This window comes from Perca flavescens, chromosome 8, assembly GCF_004354835.1.
Source record: "Perca flavescens isolate YP-PL-M2 chromosome 8, PFLA_1.0, whole genome shotgun sequence".
In the NCBI taxonomy this organism is placed as follows: Eukaryota; Metazoa; Chordata; class Actinopteri; order Perciformes; family Percidae; genus Perca; species Perca flavescens.
Genome location: NC_041338.1, coordinates 7380014 through 7400149, shown reverse-complemented (window position 1 = coordinate 7400149; position 20136 = coordinate 7380014). Strand labels below are relative to the sequence as shown.

At 40.4% G+C, this 20136-nt stretch overlaps 1 protein-coding gene across 1 annotated transcript in view; it reads right to left on the bottom strand.

The window, feature by feature from the left end:
- Positions 1 to 687: 687 nt before the first annotated feature.
- hydin (HYDIN axonemal central pair apparatus protein) overlaps positions 688 to 20136 on the bottom strand; it is a 109125-nt gene continuing 89676 nt past the window's right edge. Inside the window, exons 69-93 of the mRNA XM_028584433.1 lie at positions 19523 to 19762; positions 18109 to 18251; positions 17144 to 17368; positions 16889 to 17049; positions 16529 to 16623; positions 16149 to 16380; positions 14780 to 14980; positions 14556 to 14682; positions 13536 to 13701; positions 13059 to 13206; positions 12080 to 12287; positions 11737 to 11958; positions 11138 to 11307; positions 10833 to 11031; positions 9346 to 9498; positions 9064 to 9234; positions 8631 to 8740; positions 7943 to 8165; positions 6826 to 7035; positions 6185 to 6348; positions 3785 to 3935; positions 2806 to 3036; positions 2471 to 2695; positions 1445 to 1711; positions 688 to 898 (exon numbers count right to left, since the gene is read on the bottom strand). Coding sequence (XP_028440234.1) covers positions 689 to 898; positions 1445 to 1711; positions 2471 to 2695; positions 2806 to 3036; positions 3785 to 3935; positions 6185 to 6348; positions 6826 to 7035; positions 7943 to 8165; positions 8631 to 8740; positions 9064 to 9234; positions 9346 to 9498; positions 10833 to 11031; positions 11138 to 11307; positions 11737 to 11958; positions 12080 to 12287; positions 13059 to 13206; positions 13536 to 13701; positions 14556 to 14682; positions 14780 to 14980; positions 16149 to 16380; positions 16529 to 16623; positions 16889 to 17049; positions 17144 to 17368; positions 18109 to 18251; positions 19523 to 19762 — 4652 coding nt within the window. The 3' untranslated portion in view covers position 688. The remainder of the gene's footprint in view (positions 899 to 1444; positions 1712 to 2470; positions 2696 to 2805; positions 3037 to 3784; positions 3936 to 6184; positions 6349 to 6825; positions 7036 to 7942; positions 8166 to 8630; positions 8741 to 9063; positions 9235 to 9345; positions 9499 to 10832; positions 11032 to 11137; positions 11308 to 11736; positions 11959 to 12079; positions 12288 to 13058; positions 13207 to 13535; positions 13702 to 14555; positions 14683 to 14779; positions 14981 to 16148; positions 16381 to 16528; positions 16624 to 16888; positions 17050 to 17143; positions 17369 to 18108; positions 18252 to 19522; positions 19763 to 20136) is intronic.

Below are 20136 nucleotides of genomic sequence, written 5' to 3'. Positions count from 1 at the left end.
TATAATCTGTTGATGTAATGCACTTGAACTGAATTGTAATATAATACACTTGTAGTGTAATAGCAACATTCATGCTTAAGTATAACAAAATGGGGATAAAAGTACAGATGAAATATACTTCAAACTATTTGTTTCTACCTAACACTATAATAACATTGCACTGAAAGTACGTGTTTATGATGTTTAGATTGTAATTGAACTTCACTTCAAACACATTATTATTGTCATAGTGGGACACTTTAAAAGCACTAAATATAGTTATGAAGTGCATTTGTAGATCACTTGAAATATCACAGAGGCATACTAAATTAACATAGTTTATAGTAATTATAAGTATGATAGCAGTATGCACAAAATATACTTAAACACAACTATAAGTTGCGCTGCAATGCCTTTTTAAGTGTATTTCAATAAGAATGCAATTGTACTGTAAGTGTGCTTAATTGCTCATGAATCTTGATTTTCATTAGTGTATTTTAGTGCACTTGGAAGTTTAAAAAAAGTTGTTCCATTTTAGTATACTATTTACACTTGAAGTGTAGTCAAATAGATGTTAAGTTGAAGTTAATACATAATTGAATACACTTAACTATACTTGGATTTGACAAAAATAGTACAAAATTTAGAAAATATACTTAGTACACTTTAGTTTAAGTATATTTTTAATAGAATTCTTTTTCTTCTCCCTCTAAGATGGCTCTGTGCGGTTGCCCTTTAGGTAATAGACCCAAGAACAAGGTTTGCTGTGGCCCTCAGCATGCTGACTGGAGATGGTCAGCTTGCCAAACCACGGCCCCGGACGGCCTCCTGGAGGGGCTTCAAAGGACACCAGAATGGTATGGGTCTTTTTGGAGAGGATTGTGTCCACCTCTGTGACAGTAAAACAGGGGTTGTCCACCTATGAGCAGAGGAAATAAGGCCCAGGTTCAATCAATAACAGATAAGGTCAAGGGAATTCATCAAGCATTTTGTAGAAGTGGAGGTATGAAGAGTCACAGTCTAAACATGAGAACATAAAAGCCAGACTGCACCACTCTCTTTACTGCTGTTCCAGGCTGAATTTTAAGCTATAGTGCGTAGTTAGTCGTCCCCATGAGGAATTCTAAGTAATGACAAGAACACTGTCGGTAAATCCACATGACGCAAGCCTTCCATGATCACGCACCACCCCCACCCCTCCTCCACAAAGCTGCTGGTAGCTCAAGGAGGACACGGAGGATTAAAAAAACATGATGAACTCTTTAGAAGAGGTCATTTTTATATCCTCTTTGTCTCCAAAGCTGAACGTTGCTGTTGTCCTTTTCCCGGCGGTGACGTAAAACGCATCACTCAAGCTTAAATAAATCGCTTCAATTGTCAGTGACACCAATGCTCGTCCAAAAATATCTACACATTTTTTAACTTATTCCTCTCTTCAATCTGGTTTCCCAGATTACTTCTTTACCTTAAAATTGAAAGTGGTGGTCTGCAGGAATACATTCTTGAAGGGAATAGAAATGCTGCGACCCGTCTTGATGCTAAACGGGCCCTGGGCTTTGGGAGGGAGGCAGATCCCATGCAAGGGAAAGATGTATTCGCCACCGCCTGCTGAGGACAGGCAGAGCTGGCCTCTCACTTGCCCCAGCTGATGAGGTTCAAAACAAACCTCCACGCTGGCATCTGGCCCCACCTGGGCTCTGGACTTGTCCACTATGAAGTCTGGGCAATCAGTCTGCAGGAGAGAGATAACAAGAAGGGATTCATAGGACAGCAAATAAATCACTGAGACTACATTGGTATTTTTAGTAATTTGTAATGATGATCACAACACTGGTGTCATAGGTTGGGTCTGAATTAGGGCTGGGCGATATATCGATATTATATCGATATCGTGATATGAGACTAGATATCGTCTTAGATTTTGGATATTGTAATATCGTGATATGACATAAGTAACTTTTCCTGGTTTTAAAGGCTGCATTACAGTAAAGTGATGTCATTTTCTGAACTTGGCCTCTTTTATTTTATAGGCTATTTTTATTTAAGATATTTTTTTTATTTAAATGATCACCTTGTGGAGCTTTGATTTAAAAAAAAAAAAGGTACTCCTGTTGTTATACAGTATTTATGTTTACATTATATTGTTATTTGAACAGCTGAGCATTTAATCATGAACAAGGTGAAGAAACCTGTTAATTATTTATTCATTTGATTTTGCAACTGTTCACTGAAATAGCCGGTTTCTATGAAACTACATGTGACATGTCATATTTGGCTTTGACTTTGACTGAACTGCTCTCACTTTGCGGAAAAAAATATCGGGATATATATCGTATATCGATATTCAGCCAAAATATATATTGGGATATGACTTTTGGTCCATATCGCCCAGCCCTAGTCTGAATGTAGAGTACTACAGTATGTGTTGTTTTAGCTCTACTGTGTAGTATCTACAGTACAGTAGGTTACCCACTGTTTAATATTTTCCTACCTTGCATGAGTACTCAGTTTCGTAGCGGCAGTAGTTGGTGAACTTAACAAGAACAGAGTGGCTGCTGCCCAGAGAAGTGCTGAAGTGGACGGTTTTCTCTTGCGGTGGAGGCAGAGCTTTGAGAAGCAGATCGTAGTGGAAGTAGCCCAGATCATTACTAAACAGAGTCAGCCGGGCTGTAGACTCGCCTACGCGCAGTGGAAAGTACTCAAAGCTGAGAGAGCCCTAAAGAGAGGAGACACACGCACACACAAAGAGTGCCAATTAAAGTTTGTTTGTCAGCACACAGTTGTATTTTTCCCAAAGTACCGAAAATAGATGTACTCAGCATCCACCTTGGACTGTCCCGGCACAGTGTGTTGAGGTGGGGCACTGATATCAAGGCATTTACAGTCAGCGGTAAAGCAGGTAGCTGTGGTCAGAGGGTTCTCCACCTGTATGGTGGCCCAGGCCGTGCAGCGGACGGTGCTCACCAGCTCTATGGTGGACACGACTCCTGGAGACGTGGCCTCGAAGCTAACAAGGTAGAACAAGTACTCACCGGACATCTCATTACGAAATGTCACCTGAAGAGAAGGGTTAAAGGGTGATGTGACGACAAGGCTCAGATGAACCTAGGGGTTAATAACATATGTGTACCGAGTCAAACGTTCTCTGGGATCTGTTTTCATGCTAATCAAATGCGTCTCTAGCTTGAAACAAGCTAACGCAAACCGGTGGTTAGCTGCTAACGCTAGCTTTCAGGGCAGATGGTAAATTGCTATTTCTACACCACTAACAAGGCTCAAACTAGCACAGCACTTCAACAGTAGCATAATGAGGGTCTCTACATGTAAACCGAAGCATTGAGAACTTTGTAAGTGTACAGACAGTTTATTGAAAAGATAGATTATAAAGACAGTAGCCTTCATGTTTACATGAGAGCGCCATCTTGGAAAACAGCCATGAGCAGTCAAATGCCAAACGCCATGCAACCAGTAACATCGCTCAAACACAGCGTTCGTGATTCGACTGCTCGTGACTGTTTTCCAAGATGGCAAGATGTTATTAACCCCTAGGTTCATTTTGGCCGGAATTGTCCTTTAAACACAGAACTGTTTTGATCGTTTCCAGTTTCTTAAATGTTTGGATTTTTCTGCATTGAGTACTTATACTTTTAATACTAAGTACATTTACCTGATGATACTTACATACTTAAGTAACATTTTCAATGCAGTACTTTTACTTGTAACAGAGTATTTCTTCAGTGTGGTATTAGTACTTTTAATTAAGTAAAGGATCTGAATACTTCTTCCACCACTGGTGTGATCAAACCTTGGTGTTGTACTGCCCCTCTCTGTATGCAAAGAAAGACATCTTGTAGTCTCGCTTGGCCAAAGCAGGGACATCAACGTATTCCAGACCCTTGAGGAATACCGTAGCATCTGGCTTGTCAGGTTTCAGGATCTCTATTAGCACACGGAACCTGAGCACACAGAAACACTCGTGACTCTACTGTAAAACTGTCCTAACAGGGCTTGTGCATTTCTCCTCATTACATCTCAGCGGTTATTCACATTCACCATTCACATATTACATTTTAGGTGATCTTTTTAACATGCAGCAAGAGGTTTTGCTAGATTAAATAGGGGTATGATTTCCACCACTTCACTTTTCAAATGAGTAATGGAAAATTTAAAAACATACATATTTTGGAGAAGCACTGGGTATTTATGTGAAGTGCTGCAAAATACTGAAATACTAAATACTGAAGTACTGAAGAGTCTTTTAATGCATACAAAGATATACTAACAATATCTGGTAGTGTCTGTTCATGTTATTCTTACTATAGTCTATTCTCAACCTTCCACTTCCGGGATGGAAGACCCTCCTCCACAACGCTGGTGGAGGAAGGTCTGGCAAAGTGAGACTATTCTTACCCTAATACAAAATATGTGTTGGGAAATTGAAGCTGATATAACTGATATCCGTATAGCAAAATACATTTAAACAACAAGGTAAAAGGGGGCTCTTCATTATGAAACTACAGAGAATTATCACCAGAAGCTCCCCTCGGCCATACAGAGCTTTATATCGACTTCCAGCTCATTGTTTAGCTGTTCAATCCCACCGCTCTGATAGGATAATTTTCCGCCATAGCAGGAAGCTGTTAAACAGCAGAAAAACAGCTCTAAAAATCCCCTGTACACCACCTGCCCAGCATAACATGTCAGACAGATGCAGTTGGTGACTAGCTGGTGAACATAGTTATCAGCTAAAGAGCCAAATATATCCCCCGGGAGTTGGAAGAGACCAAAAACAAATCAAAGACAATATTGGACTTGCGTATATCAAGTGGCCAGAAGCACAACTCCAAATGAAAGATAATGTTGCTCCGTAACTGCTAGCTGCGTAACTAAGCAACTGTTGGATAACAGGTTTGTCCTATCAACTCAATATGACAATGTTGTGTTCACACAACAACTAGTTTCCGCTGCCCCTGAGTGGCCAAAAAAATCATGTATTGCATTATTTTATTTAGGGCTATATATAGTCTTGCATTGCCAGACCTTCCTCCACAGCGCTGCGGATGAGGGTCTAGGTAGTCCAGACAGCATTTTTTCCCTTTCGTTTATTGGGTTATATATCTTTTTTGTAATAGGTTTACAAAGTGAAAAAGCTCAAAGTCCACCCCAAAGGGACTTACCATCTCCAACAGAAAACACTGTTCACTAACTGCTCCAAACAGCTCTATTGTAGTCCAGCCTTTACTTAGGTGACTTTGTAACACACGTTATAATGCTCACCTAGCTGCTAGCGTGGCACGCCCTCATACTCTGCTTCTGACTGGCTAGGATTCCTTACCTAGTTACTGCGCATGTGCGACTCCCAACAAAGATGGAATAGAAGTGCGATGCCTTACTCTGTAGCTAAAACGGAGAGCTCAACACACAGGGTGAAAAGAGGAGCTGCAGCAATGTGCAACAAAAATATAGTGTTTTTTGAAAATTAAACCATGTAAACCTATTCTGATATAACCTCTAAATACAATAATGTACCTGAAAATTAGCATAACATGAGCACTTTAAACCAATCACAATTGTCTTGCACTAAGCAATGATGGTGCCTCTGCAAAAAGAAAGTGTAAAGTGAGGGACATCCGGCCGTAAATGAAGGACATCCAGCAGATCATCCGACGGCACCTGAATAATCCCGTAAATCAGAGATCTTCAACAGGGGGTCCAGGACCCCTGGGGGGTCCTCATAGTCACTGCAGGGAGGCTTCCAAATTATTGTCAAATTTTAAAAGTTTTTTCATCAATTAACTCGAACATATGATTAACAAATCCCCACTGATGATAGGCTTACTGATCTATAGGTAAGGTAGTCTCTAAGATTGCCACCCACAGATACAGTTAATGGTAAAGATTCACTGTGCCACATGTATGTGTAACATTAAAATCATGCAAACAATTATTATTTAAATAGCTTAGTATTCTGTGCAAGAATATATATATATATATATATATATATATATATATATAGGCCCAGTTTAATATGCAACTTAATTTTATACAATATATGTGGTAGGGAGACCCTCTCTTTCAGTTAAGGGGTCCTTGAATTAAAAAAACGTAGAAGACCCCTGCCGTAAATGAATCGTCGTCAATATAGAGTAGGTTATATGTGGTTTAAGATACTACTGAATTAAATGTGTGTGTTTGTTTGCTTTACTGCTGTTGCTTGGAGAGCCAGTTGTGCACAGGAAGAAACTCTGTGTGGTGAGTCTTGGCAGGCAGTTCGTGCACGATGGTGTCCTCTGCCTTGGGAGGTTCAGCAGTTCCTTGCAGGGAGTACAGCACTCCTGTCCCATCAGGGAAGGAGAAAAAGACTGATCCCTGAGGAAAGAAGGAGAGATATGACAAGTTAATGTCTGAGATTAAGTAATAATATCACACTTCAGAGTTTATACGTTTTTGTTTTGTTTTATGGAATGCATTGCACTTCATGGATATGCACAAAAAAGGCTACAAGCGGAGGTGGAGTACATTTACTCAAGTACTGTACTTTAGTACAAATTCGAGGTACTTGTACTTTACTTGAGTCTTTTTTTTCCATGTCACTTTCTACTTCTACTCCGCTACATTTCAGAGGGAAATATTGTACTTTTTACTCCACTAGATTCATCTGACAGCTTTAGTTACTAGTTACTTTACAAATTAAGATTTTTGCACACAAAACACACATGTACATAGTTTATAAAATATGATATTTTGTTATAAATGAAACTACACAACAATACAGTAAATAGGCCTACATGTACAGCTGAAATGATTAGCAGATTAAAATTAATTTAAATGGTAGCGCTCCTCTACCAGGTGTTTCTTTCCATCAGCAGTCATGGACAATGGTCGGTAGGTGATCTCGTATGTCTTGTTTTGGAGGGGGTCAAGGATCACCAGGGGCGCAGCGCTCCACTGTTTGCCCTCGACGACAGGTCTGATGCAGCACTGCTGGTGTGTGGGGTTGAACACGGGCAGGGTCTGGGTGTGAGAGCCACGTACTGGGCAAACAAAATTCACCACCTGGAGACAGGCAGTCAGAAGGCGATAATAATGATGCAATAGGTAATTCAAAGGCAGTCACATTACAGGTAATACATGTCACTGAAAGCGTAAGCAAAAGGAACTACAGTACAGTAGTAATATACAGTGGAATACATTTTCTAAAGCCTTTTCTCAGGTATTAGTGGCTTATCAGCTAATTGATACCAACTGAAAGTTTTTCCAGATCTTCCAGGTCTTTTCTAAAAAAAAAAAAGGAGTCGAATCAATGTCTCACATAATGTGATGCGGGCCTTTAACAATCCCTACCATGACAAGCTACGCTGTTAACAAGACAACTTTAAGCTTTTATGCCTACTGTAGTACCCCTTAAAATCATTATCCATAATACTGATTCGCTATTTATTTTACATGATGTGCATATATCAAATGGGATTATTATTATTACAAACAACAACAACAAAAAAACTGCCAAACATATTATGTATATGCACTAACACCGTAAAATGGGATTATTAATATAGTTGGTCAATGAAGCCTGTAATAGAAGCCTTGCTGGTAAAACAGTTGCTGCAAAGATACACAACATAACAATATTATGATATTATATTGATCCCCTTATGGAAAATTGTAGTTCAGGGTTGGATAAAGTGTAGTCTCCACATTGCCAGACCTATCTCCACAATGTGCAATGCGAGGGTAATGGGGATATAACTCACACAAATTATGTCTGCTCTCAGTAGGGAAATAATGTAAGTCCCCTTGCTTTGACTTGAAGTTGCAGTGCTGCCAGAGCGCATACAGTACATATAGTAAGTATGATGTGTAATTTCCCCTAAATGAGCCAATGTCTCATGATCGAATGTTTACTGTAGATTGTTTTTGACATCCCTACTCAACATTGTGTATAAAAGTGCAACAATCGAACCTCTTTGGTAGTGGAGGCGATGATGCAGGAGCCTGTTACAGTGAGGGTAAGGGGTGAGGAGGAGCCCTCCACAAAGCAAGACAGGTTCTCATATCTTGTGTCACTGATCAGTTCTACAGGGGCAAACGTCACTTCAAAAGGAACATCCTTGTCCGGACAGATATAGCCTTTAGCTGGTGTGATGGACAACTCTGGAGGAAAACTCTCTGTTTTCCACTGGAACCTGGTTACAAGTTAGACAGATACATAAAAAGCAAACAACAACATATACATCCAACCAGAATAAGTCATGAGTCCCAAAAGCAAACTACTACAAAATTGTCAAATATGTCAACATATATGAATTGTTTCCTCTTAGTTCACTATTGCTTTTTTTGCCCTTAACAGCTGTGTCTTATCTAATCGTTCTATGCTCTGTTGCTTTGCGTTGTTGCTAATCTTTTGAATTGATTTTATCATAGCAGCAAAGACAGCTGATAAAGTCATTCTTCTAAATCTTTGTTTTACTACACCACAATCCATAGAATCTTATAAAAAGGGGTAACTCTATAAAGTCCTGCGTGATTAGTGTGTGCCGGAGTGTATATGAATATGTATGTTTTTCTGTATTTCTGCTGCTATTTGTGTGTATGACTTTTTTTTTATCTTACTGAAATTGGACCATATATTGTATAATATCTAAGCTTACCTGGCACCAATGTCTCCAGTGTTCGTCATGATAATCCTCTTCCTGGCTTGGCAGCGCTGGACAATAGCTCCAAAGGCTAGGTGGTCCTGGTCCAGCTGGACTTCCAAACCCTGACAATTAAAATCAGAACCAACGGTAAACATGACTTTACATTCAATTACAATATAGAATTAATAGAACAAACCTTAACATGTCTGGTATAAAAAGTATCAATGCAGACTGCATTGATACTGCTTCTACAGTAAAGAAATACAGTCAGCACTTGTTTTTTTAATGTGCATCTGCCAAATTTGTATGTGAAGGTAATTCAAAAAATAGTTAAACCAATAGACTTACAGCACTTTAGAATGGAATGGAATAGCAAGCAAAAACATCAAGCAAGGGCATCATTTGCAGCCTTGTGAATTGGCTGGAAATTCACCTCACAGCCTACCTGGCAGCAGCCTTGGATGGTCAGCAGGGGGTGTAACAGCCCTGCAAACTCCGCCTGCAGCTCAGCAGAGAAGGGAGGTATGTGCTGATGAGGTGAGAACTGGATCTCAACATTACATGAACCGACACTGGCTTTCAGGTTCAGCTCCCCTACTGGACTGAATGACAGATCCTGGAGGTGGAGAAGATTATTAAGTGTTGCTTGTGTAGTCCACTCTTTATCAACTTGTATGTGTATGTGTGTGTGTGTGTGTGTGTGTGTGTGTGTGTGCATGCCCCCTACCCTTGGGTCCAGTGGTGTGTTTGTGTTAAGCAGCAGAGTGAAGGAAAGGTCTAAAGGGCTGCGGTTGACCAGAACCACTTGTTTTTTCACCTTCTGACCCAACATCAGAGATCCCAGTTTCACTTTCCTCTGCCTGGGCTGCTCCACCTCCAGCTGGGACAGAACGGTCCATTAAAAGGATAATTAGATTAAATACATCAGATTTTGATGAATGATTAAGTTGGTATAATTTTATCGTCTCTTCAGTGAATTGCCATTGCTTCTTAGCTAGCCAATTTCTAATGTGGCTTGTCGTATCAACAGAGCTACAGTAAGTTACATTCTAGCAGCCATGAGACTGTATTTTCAGCTGTTTGTGAAGATGATCGTAATAGTATTAGGGGGACATACTGTATTAATTCACTTGTTGGGTAAATTCACTTATTGCCTATTGCCATGGCTTGAGCTGTCAAACCTGCCAAGGCAAGACCCTTACCCGCAATTTCCATCAACTGCTGAATGGCTGCGGATCCGCTAACGGAATGGCGGCGCAGTCAATAGCTTTCCATTAAAGACAATGTGTGTATTTTCACTGACTGCGTAACAGCTGAGTCCCGACTGCGTCCCAGCTCCGGCGATCCGCAGCCCTCCGGAGCAGAGATGCCGGAGAGCTCCGCAGCAATTCAGCACAGGGCAGATTATGCGGGACAGCAAGTCGAGCACAGAAACAAAATAAAACATCCTGTTAATTTTCAAAATAAAATACACCGTGCTCACGGCGGATCATATTTCCTTGCACTATACCTTGACAACGTCATAATGGGCGGAGACAGGCCTGAAGTCAACAGTCACAATAATCTCAACAAAAAAGTGAGATCAGCAGGTCAGCACCTCTACTCCTCTGGATGGAAACAAACTGTTGTTTGTTTTGTGGTTCTGTTTATAGAAACTACATCTTGTTATATCGCGCGATCATACGTGAATTTGCGAGATCTCGTGGGTCCTCGTGACGTCAGCTGTCAGTCATGGCCGCAGCCGTTCCGCAACAAATCCGGACCTGGTGGGTATTGAAGGACGGCGGAGCACGGAGCCGACACGCAGCGGAGCCGATCCGCAGCCGTTCCGCAGTTGGTGGAAATTGCGGGTTACCTGTTGCTAGGCACTCAGTCAGTTGGCTCTTGGTGAGTAATGCTAGCTGTAAGCAACTTCATTCTAGCACACACTTGCTGTGGGTTCCGATGTTTACGTTCACAGCGATCTGATTAGTTGTATGCATGACAAGGGATGTCACAACAGCAAAATGAAAACTAAAGTATTTTCACTTCAAGTAAAGATATGTTTCATCTCTGTCCCTGTCTCTGTTGAAGTCTATTATTCTTCAAATAGTGTCTTCTTCCTATTAGAATAGTGCAGTACCCTTCACTGCTCATAAGAGAATTAGATTTGTCTGCGTCCTGTTGCTGCTGCTTAGCGATAGCCTCGTTTTAGATTCACACACTTTTTCTTACCTTCATCTCGATGCCTTGCCCGAGTATGTCCACGTGTTTGGTGATACAACTGTTTAAGATGAAGGTGAGCTTTTCATGGTAACGGCATTCCTCACGAGGATAGAATTTGACTGGTGCCTCTATCACAGCGCCGGGGGACAAAATCTCCGGTTTGAAGTCCATCTCTAGGTAAGAGGTGTTTCTGAACTGACACTGGACACTGAGGAGAGGGAGGTAGAGCACAGAAGGCTTTCAAATCAGACTTAGATTCTAATCTTTATTCCGCAAACACCCTTAGCTGACAACAGACGGACACACACAACTACCTGATGTCTCTTTCGCCTTTGTTGCTGATGACTAGAGTCTGGGAGGCCGGCACCAAGCCCGGACTGTACAGGAAGCACTTGCCAAAGTTGTACTTGCTAAAAGAGAATTCAAGGCTAGGTGCTACAGCTCTGCCCTCAATGGCAAATGTAAATGTTGGCCCATGCTTTACCTGGCAAAATGAAACAAGAGAGAGAAATACAGGAGAGAGAGGAGTGGAGTAGACCCAGGAAGAAAAAATCAAGAAAGAATATGTGGAGTGTAAGCACTAGTTTTAAACACAGGTTCCACCAAATTAATGGTGTAGCAAGAATATCAGCAAGTTTTTAAGTCTTACTCTTTTATTTTTCTTTAAATGGTGTACAGGTAGCTGTTGAATTGCTTTTAATGTGTATGAACAATATAGATAAAGAGAAAATACAAGTAGATTTAGTTTATAAGTTTGACTAGACTTATTACTAGTAATAAGTTACAATTATTACTCTTACAACATTTATTCCGTTTTCACCAAAGAATAGCATGGATTACGTATTTATCAATGTATAAACATTTTTTTGCAGCCTGCTACTCCCTCATAAATGATAGGAAATCAGCATCTCACCTTGATACTCAGTCTGATGTCCCGGAGGTTACAAACGCTCCGTGGACAAAAGAAGAGTGAAGCTCGCAGCTGTTTCCCAACCTCAATTGTATCATTTTGTGGCTTTGCTTGTAAGTGTTGCAGCAGCTTACTGGGACCTGTTAGGTCAAAGTTCACTTCCTGGCAGAATCTTGACAGATTGGACACCAGGAAATTAAGGGTAGATTGCTCTGAAATCCACACCTACAAATAGTGTATATACAGACACATACAGGAAGGTGAGCGTCAGGTTTTTGTTTTTACACATAAAGGCATGCGATCGTGCATCTGAGTATTTGTGTGTGTGATGTAAAGGGTGGCTGACCTTTCCAAAGTCCAGAGTGTCTTTGTGATTAGGGTTGATCTCTCTGAGGCCTCCTTCTGGCTTCTCAACTTGAACAGAAGTGCTCATGCTGAAACAATCAGCCTTAACTGTGAGTGCGAGGGGCTCTGACTTCTTCTTCACCCTCACAACTAATCTGAAGCTCACAAAGCCCTCCCGGCAAGGAGTGAAGGACACTGACAGTGGCAACCTGCACAAAGGAGTTCACAACAATTATATTTTATAGTTGTATTTTTACACAATTTTAAGTGCACCAAATGACAAAGATTACAAATAATATGCAGTGTATCACAACAAAGCAGTGAATCAGAGGAATAAAATGTGATCTTCTGATTGTTTTACAGCGGTTACGGTTAAGGTGATAAGGCGGTAAGGTGCCACATTGCTGGATTTTGTGTGAATGCAGAGCTTCATCCTGTCTGTGTGTGTGTGTGTGTGTGTGTGTGTGTGTGTGTGTGTGTGTGTGTGTGTGTGTGTGTGTGTGTGTGTGTGTGTGTGTGTGTGTGTCTGTGTGTGTGTGTAAAGTTGTGTGTCAGAAGAGATTTCAAGGGGCGTGAGGAAGCATTTGGTCTTGGGAATGAGAATGGGCTACACCTCCTGGCTGTTATTGGCTGGGTGTTACAGACCTACGTGGAGCCCAAAGGCTCTTTGCTGACACCCATAAAAGTCGGACACACAGCAAAATAAGAAGAAAAGAGAAAATACAGACAGAGTCTGCAGATACAGACACCACCACACACTTCTAGTGGGTGATGATAAGAGGGAATTGTTTTTTGTGAAATACTGCATACCTTGAATATCTGCCATTTCAATCACTTTATGCCAGATGCACAAGTCAGTGATTATGTTTTTAAAATACGGCACAAAATGATTTGAACCTCAAAATGAATATATAGCATTTTTTGGATAAAAGTCTTTACATTTAGTTGTTTTAAGTTGTATGTTATCTCGTGTCATTAACCTGTCTTTGGGTGCCACTGTGCCAGTCATGGGCTGCAAAATGAGGCTGGACTGCTGGTCATCACAGAGAAGAGACGACTGCATAACAGAGAAGTGGAAGAGCTCCTCCTCTCCATTCACCAGATCCACCGTCTGTTCCACTTTTTGACCTGTGCACACACACACACACACACACACACACACACACACACACACACACACACACACACACACACACACACACACACACACACACACACACACACACTATATTGCAATGTTTTACAGACATGTTGGAAACACAGGCCTACATGTCCTAAATAAGATTTGTTTTGTATCATTTATTTGTCAAAAATCACTTATATACGTGAATGGTCACTGTGAGAAATCCTTGAAGAAACCGTTACTTTGTGTTAAGTAATATGTGGTGTGACTTGAAAGAGATGTGTGATCTCACTGTTTAAATGCATGTACGATTGTGTATATGTATGTTACATACCAACAAGCAGTTCTCCAAAGTCAATGTGAGGTCTATTAAGATAGACAAGTGGTTCTTTAGTAGTGCCCACACACAGGAAGGGAACAGACAGGGACAGAGTCTCAATCACAAAGCTCCAGAATGACTCCACCGCATCCAGCTGCTGAGCTACATATTCAAAACACACCTGCACACACAAAGAGACAGACCAGAGGATTACAAATGGCTAAAAATTTATGAAAAATAGAGGACATGAAAAAATGTGTGAAAAAAAGGGTGAGAAGAATAAAGATGAGGAAGGGGGAAGGGAAGAGTGATGAAAATATTCGAACAGATTAGATCAGATGAGTTAAGCTAGACATTGATAAAATTAAAATGGTATTAGATTAAACCGAAGGAATGAGATTGGATTAGATTTATTATGATGAAGTGGGACATGGGGAGACAGGGACACTGAAACAATAATAAGATGGAGACCAACGATTTAAAATGAGGAGGGAGATCGAGACTGACAGATGTGAAATGAAATGAGATGACATACTGTAATTGAAGGAAACAGGTGTAGTATGGGGTAGGAAGGGACAATACGCTTTTGTCCCGATTCGATTCTTTCACAATACATGGGTGCCGATTCCATTTGTATTGCGATTTTCATTTATGGTAGCGACTTGATAGTATTGAGTATTGTGATTTTCTTTTTAAACAAAAACAAAAGTTGAATAAAACACTTCTAGAGACAATATATCATGAGACATTTCTAAAAACTAAAGAAGAATGCACATCACATGTCAGTCTGACATGTATTTAATTTGTAAATAAGCACATAATAGTTTTTTTCTGCATTTTCTGCTTTCGGTCTGTAGGAAAACAGATGTAATATAGTCGTCGGCGGCGGTACCGTATAAACAGAAAATATTTAAGTGAATCATTGGGGAAAAAAATGATGTTTCATCACTCCATCTAGAGATTAAGGCTCTTTAACTGTGTGTGTGTGTGTGTGTGTGTGTGTGTGTGTGCGTGTGCGTGTGTTTCCATCCTTACTTCCACTTTCTTCCCAGGCAAGATAGTACCATATGGGTTGAGGCAGCAGAATGGACTGCCACCTGTGTCTTCACACCTCCACTTGAATGAGTAGGGTTTACTGGTTGGGTTCACCAGACTAAAACATCTGTGGTGTAAAGCGAGAAGACACACGTATATAAAAAGTCTTAGGGCTTACAGCTATAGAGATAAAAAAGGTTTTCATATATTTCTCTCTCTGTTACCTTGTTGATGGCACAGATAAGCCAACAGAGTTGAACTCTATGACCCTGGTGTTAGGGTCCACAGGGCGCCTGAATTCAGGGTTACGGCGGTTCCCACTGATATAGTCTGAGTCCTCAAGGCCAAAGTGGCAGTGGGGCAACAGGCTGCAGCCATACACCGAGACACAGGGAGCCTGATCCCCATCCTGCAAGTTGGGGATACTGAAAGAAAAGTATACACATACAGACAAAAAAAAAGAAAGTCTGTGTCATAATAATTCTTGTGAAGAGATCCATTTACTTCCTTACAGTCATCCTGCCCTTCCACAATTGCAGGGGGTGTATCAAAGAGGGAAAGAAAACTACAAACAGATGTCAATTAGTATGACACAGGGCTCAGGCCTCAAGGTGTGGCCAACTTATTTTTTATCTGGTGCAGCACTGTACAGTTTGGAAAAGCATCCAGGCTAGGATCTAATCATGGAAAAATAAAACAGATCCCCTCATCCCTTTTTAACTGTGGCAATTGTTAGTATGGCTGAGGTGGAGGAGCTCTGTCACTGAATATTTACTTCTTTACTGTAAAAGCCGCCGACACATCCATTGTTTTCCCATGGGGAGGTTTTTTCCGTGCACCGCTCGGAATTGCTGCTTAGCGCTGCGCTCAAAGTATAAATTATTTAAACTTTGACCTCGTTGCCTATGACTTCTCAAAGCGCAACCAATTCCTGAATGTATACCTGCGCTGCGCTTTGCCTCTCTGCTCTGCACCGTACCTTGTGATTTTGCCGCGGATCATGTGTAGGCGGCTTAATATAACTTGTCTACTCTGGGGTTGTCATTGTAAACGAGAATAAGCAGTAAAATATATTTATTTTTAAATATAATATTTTTAGTAAACTGAAACTAAATAAAAACTTTCAAAACATTCAAGAACATTTAAAGTTGACAAAAAAACAAATAAAAATTAAATAAAAATGAACGTAAACCATTTCAGTTTTAGTTTTTTAGCTACAACATTCACTACCGAAAAACGAGACAGCATGAATTTCCATCAACTCCCGTGACATTTAACCAAAGAACTTGAACGGACTTAACATTCGGACTCTAAAGTAGCGCGGAGATTTAACATTACACATCATGGCCATTCCTACACAGTTCTCCATCCCTGTATTTTGTATGTCTATGTAGCTACAGTACATTCTTCTGAGACATTATACCTGGCCCTCTCAAAACTAACTAAGCTGACAAACTAAAACTTAAACCTTTCTGAAAAATAAAATGAAATGGAAAAGTCAAAACTAAAAGAAAATACTGAAAACTGAAAAAAATTCAAGAGTACTGTATAACAACCTTGGTCTACTCTTTGTTCTTGAACAATTTACTGTACCTGCTGAACAGCCTGCCCTGAAACTGGGCCACTTCCAGAGGTGAAAAGTAAATGGTGAAATTCTGAACGGCGCCAGGCTCTATGGCTCCTATGCTGGGCTCAATGCTGATGGGCGGAGGCTCAGGATTTCCCATCAGAAGAGATGACCCGCTGGCCAGAGCGCTTGCAGGATGGGCTCCAGTTAACACTTGTGTTGATCTGCTGTCTGGTCCAGGTAAGGTAAGGGTCCCATCTGTTCACATTTACACACAGTTTTAACCGCCAGTTTTGAAAAGCATTCAAATGTAAAATGTCAAAGGTCAACCTTGGAACATAATGCTACAGCAATACCAGTTAATGCTGATATTCAAGCATGATATACAATAATATTACTGTAGTACCTCTTTGGTCATTGTTTATTACGCTGTTCTTTGGATCCATGAGGACTTGCCAGGAGAATTCCAGTTTGACAGTGCCAGGATTCACTATCTGCAGTCTGCACACACACACTTTTTTTTTTATTCAGGATTTTTTTATATGTTATGAGCGCTTCACTAAACACTACTGTGATCACTGTGATAAAGTATTAGATGGTGTGTAATGGGATGACATGCAACACGAGGTCTAGTGTGAGCTCAGAGCATCATTTTGATTATCAGTATTTTTATCATCTTTAGAATCTGATCCCTCAGGATGCCTGAACAATTTATCTGTATAGTTGAAACAGCATATAATGCATATACACCCAGAGCCTGACTTACTGGTGGAGCCTGGTTTGGTAAAGCAGAGTGTCTTTGAAGTGGATGGTGTTGGTGTTGCAGCTGAACTTCACATAGTCACAAACTGCGCTGATACGCAGTTCCAACTCCCTGTGGGAGCCCTCAACCACAGTGCAGCACGGTTCAGGATCTGTCTTTATCAGCTGCAGGCAAACGTATACATGTTTGCTTAACTTTAAATAATGGACTTGTAACTATCTCTTCACTTGACATCTCTTTCACTGTCAACATGTTTACCTTATTCTTCCCAGGCTGCTGTAGCGCTACTGAAGCCTGCTTGGCAGAACTCGGCCACTGCAGCGTCCTCTGGCAGTCGTCCCAGTCAGCCACCTGCTCTAGTGGCTGCAGGAACTCCACCTTATTAACCTTGCATCTCATTGGCTGTCTGTTCAGAGTCACTGGCTGAATGGAGCAAAAGGTGACAGTCACTTCCTTAGAACAACCAGCATGAAGGTGTCCCACCTGAAAGAAAAAGCAGTTGTTTTTTTTTGTTCACATGCAGACAAGTATTATCCTAAGGCCGGTTACACACTGGATGTGTCGCGCAAGCGTGTCAGCTGGGTGGCTCGTCCGTTTATATTTCGGCTCCCATGTTAACAGGTTAGAGCTTACACACTGCCTGTGTGACACGCACGTCTCAGGCGCGGCCGAAAACGCGTGCCTGCTAGAAATAGGACCGACGCCTATTTTTCGCGCGACACGCAAGCGTGTTGGAAACGTTTCCCGGCAAAATAGAATACAAAAAGATATTTATATGCCATTTAGACACAAATACATATTAATAAATGACATGTTGATGTTTGAAAGTCTCTAGATTTTGATATAAATGTAATTTAAAAAAGAAAATCAATTTTCTAATACTGCACCTGTCGATACAGAACGAAATATTCTGTAGCCTATTTTAACGTCAATACTGCCGACGTTGTCTTTGCTGTAATCAAATCAGTATATATAACATGTTTAACATGGTATTTCATTTTATCAATGGGAAACATACATGTGTCGAGACAAGACTAGCAGCAGCAGCACCGGGTCAGACACCTTTCTGGTGTGTAAAGACAAAGAAAATGCCACGCAGCTGAAACGCAACAGAAACGCAACAAATACACGCCACGCAGCCAGTGTGTAACTGGATTCATTAAACGTCATTAAAAAGTTGTTTAAACCCACCCCTGTTCTACAGCCATTTAGTTCTGCTTTACCTGGGGTGAAAAGAAGACATGGGGTCCGACAGGAGGCCACTCAAACCTCACTGCCTGGCTGCTGCTGTGGTTGGTCATGGTGAAACTCTCTTGGTAGGGACAATCAACATGGCAGTCAGCGAAATTCAGCAGTTCATAATTACCTGCAAGAAAGAAATAGGCTTTGTAGAAAAATCCGAGATAAGAAACAAGCTTCCATATTAATAAATTATGACACAGCATTTCTATATGCACAATTCAGTGGTGGAATGTAACTAAGTACATTTACTCAAGTACTGTACTTTAGTACAAATTTGAGGTACTTGTACTTTACTTTTACTTTTTTTCTTTTCATGCCACTTTCTACTTCTACTTCACTACACTTCAGAGGGAAATATTGTACTTTTTACTCCACTAAATTAATCTGACATCTTTAGTTAATAGTTACTTTCCAAATTAAGATTTTTGCACACAAAACATATTTAGTTTCTACAGTGTGTTATTATAAATTAACCCTCCTGTTGTCCTCGGGTCAAATTTGACCCATTTTCAAAAAGGTTTCTATATCAGAAATGTGGGTGTCTTTCAACCAGGAAAAAGCTTCAAAAACATTGTGAAAAGTGACAAAAACGTTGAATAAAGTGACAAAAACATTGGAGGGAAAAGCAACAAAGGGGTCGAAAAAAGATGACCAAAACATTGAAAAAAAAGTTTTCATTTTAAATTTTGACTCAGAAAAACAGAAAGTTGCATGGTCTACGGGAGGACAACACAAGGGTTAAACTACCCAACAACAAGTACAGCTGAAATGATTGGCCGATTAAACACTTTTGATTGTTGACTGACAGAACTGTTTTGATCGTTTACAGTCTCTAAAATGTGAGGAATTTTCTGCATTGAGTACATTTTCCTGATGATATTTACATACCTTTACTTAAGTAACATTTTCATGTTACTTAATACTTCTTCCACCAATGACACAATCAGGGAGTGCCTGCTACTCTGGCTAATTAATAAACCTACTTTACACCGAGAACATTACACCTAGAAAATCAAATATGACAATATTTTTGACTAAATACATCTGTCTATACTGCGGCAATATTGTAGGGCTGACTATTGGTGCTTTCACAATGAGAATTGTGATAAATAATCATCAGTAATGTGGATACAATGACTAAGTGGGTAAAGGCAAATAATAGAGCAGCTAGAACAGTCTGGTAAGATCAGAAAATGATTTCACTTTACTGTAACGCAGACTTTAAAACCAGCAAAAAAGACAACACTTACATGTCATATCACGATATTGAAAATGTAATAAGACATCTAGCCTTATGTATCGATGTCAATATAATATATTGCTCAGCCATATTTACACCTTGCCCTTTTCATTCCCATCACATGATTTGTCTCCTGCCCTCCTTTCTTCTCTTACCTCCCTCATTATCTTCCTGATCTATTATCTGTGACGGACTGGGGATGTTGTCAAGAGAGACAATTCCCTGGTAAGCTTCCCCGGCCACTTGTATCACGGTGTTGCTGTAGTGGTTGTCCTCCACCTGCAGTGACATCTTGGCCTTGACACTCAGGGGTTTGTCAGAGCAGAAGCTGACCTCAAACTCCACCTGCTGGTTAACATTCAGCCTCAGGGTGGCTGTGTGCACCAACTGACGCTCTGTGGAAGAAGGAAAAGTGTCACCAATGAGAAACATGGCAATGGCCGGCTCTAGCATAGGAAATAATCCTATGTTGAGCTCAGAAAAAGACTGAGTTTTTGTGCAAAATAACAGTATCCCAGTATACTGTATTTCAGTGAAAACAGAAACACGTTTCTGGATTCATTTGTAAATGTGATTTTTCTCCATAAATGTGTTGTTTTCAATTGCAAAATTCTTGTTTGATTCGGGCTGGATTTAATTGATGTTATTGTTTTAATGTGAATCTGTTTGTTTTGTGGTCTCTCACTTTATTGTAAAGCACTTTGAGCTACACTCTCTGTATGCAAGGTGCTTTACAAATAAAATAATAGGTTTATTATTATTATTATTA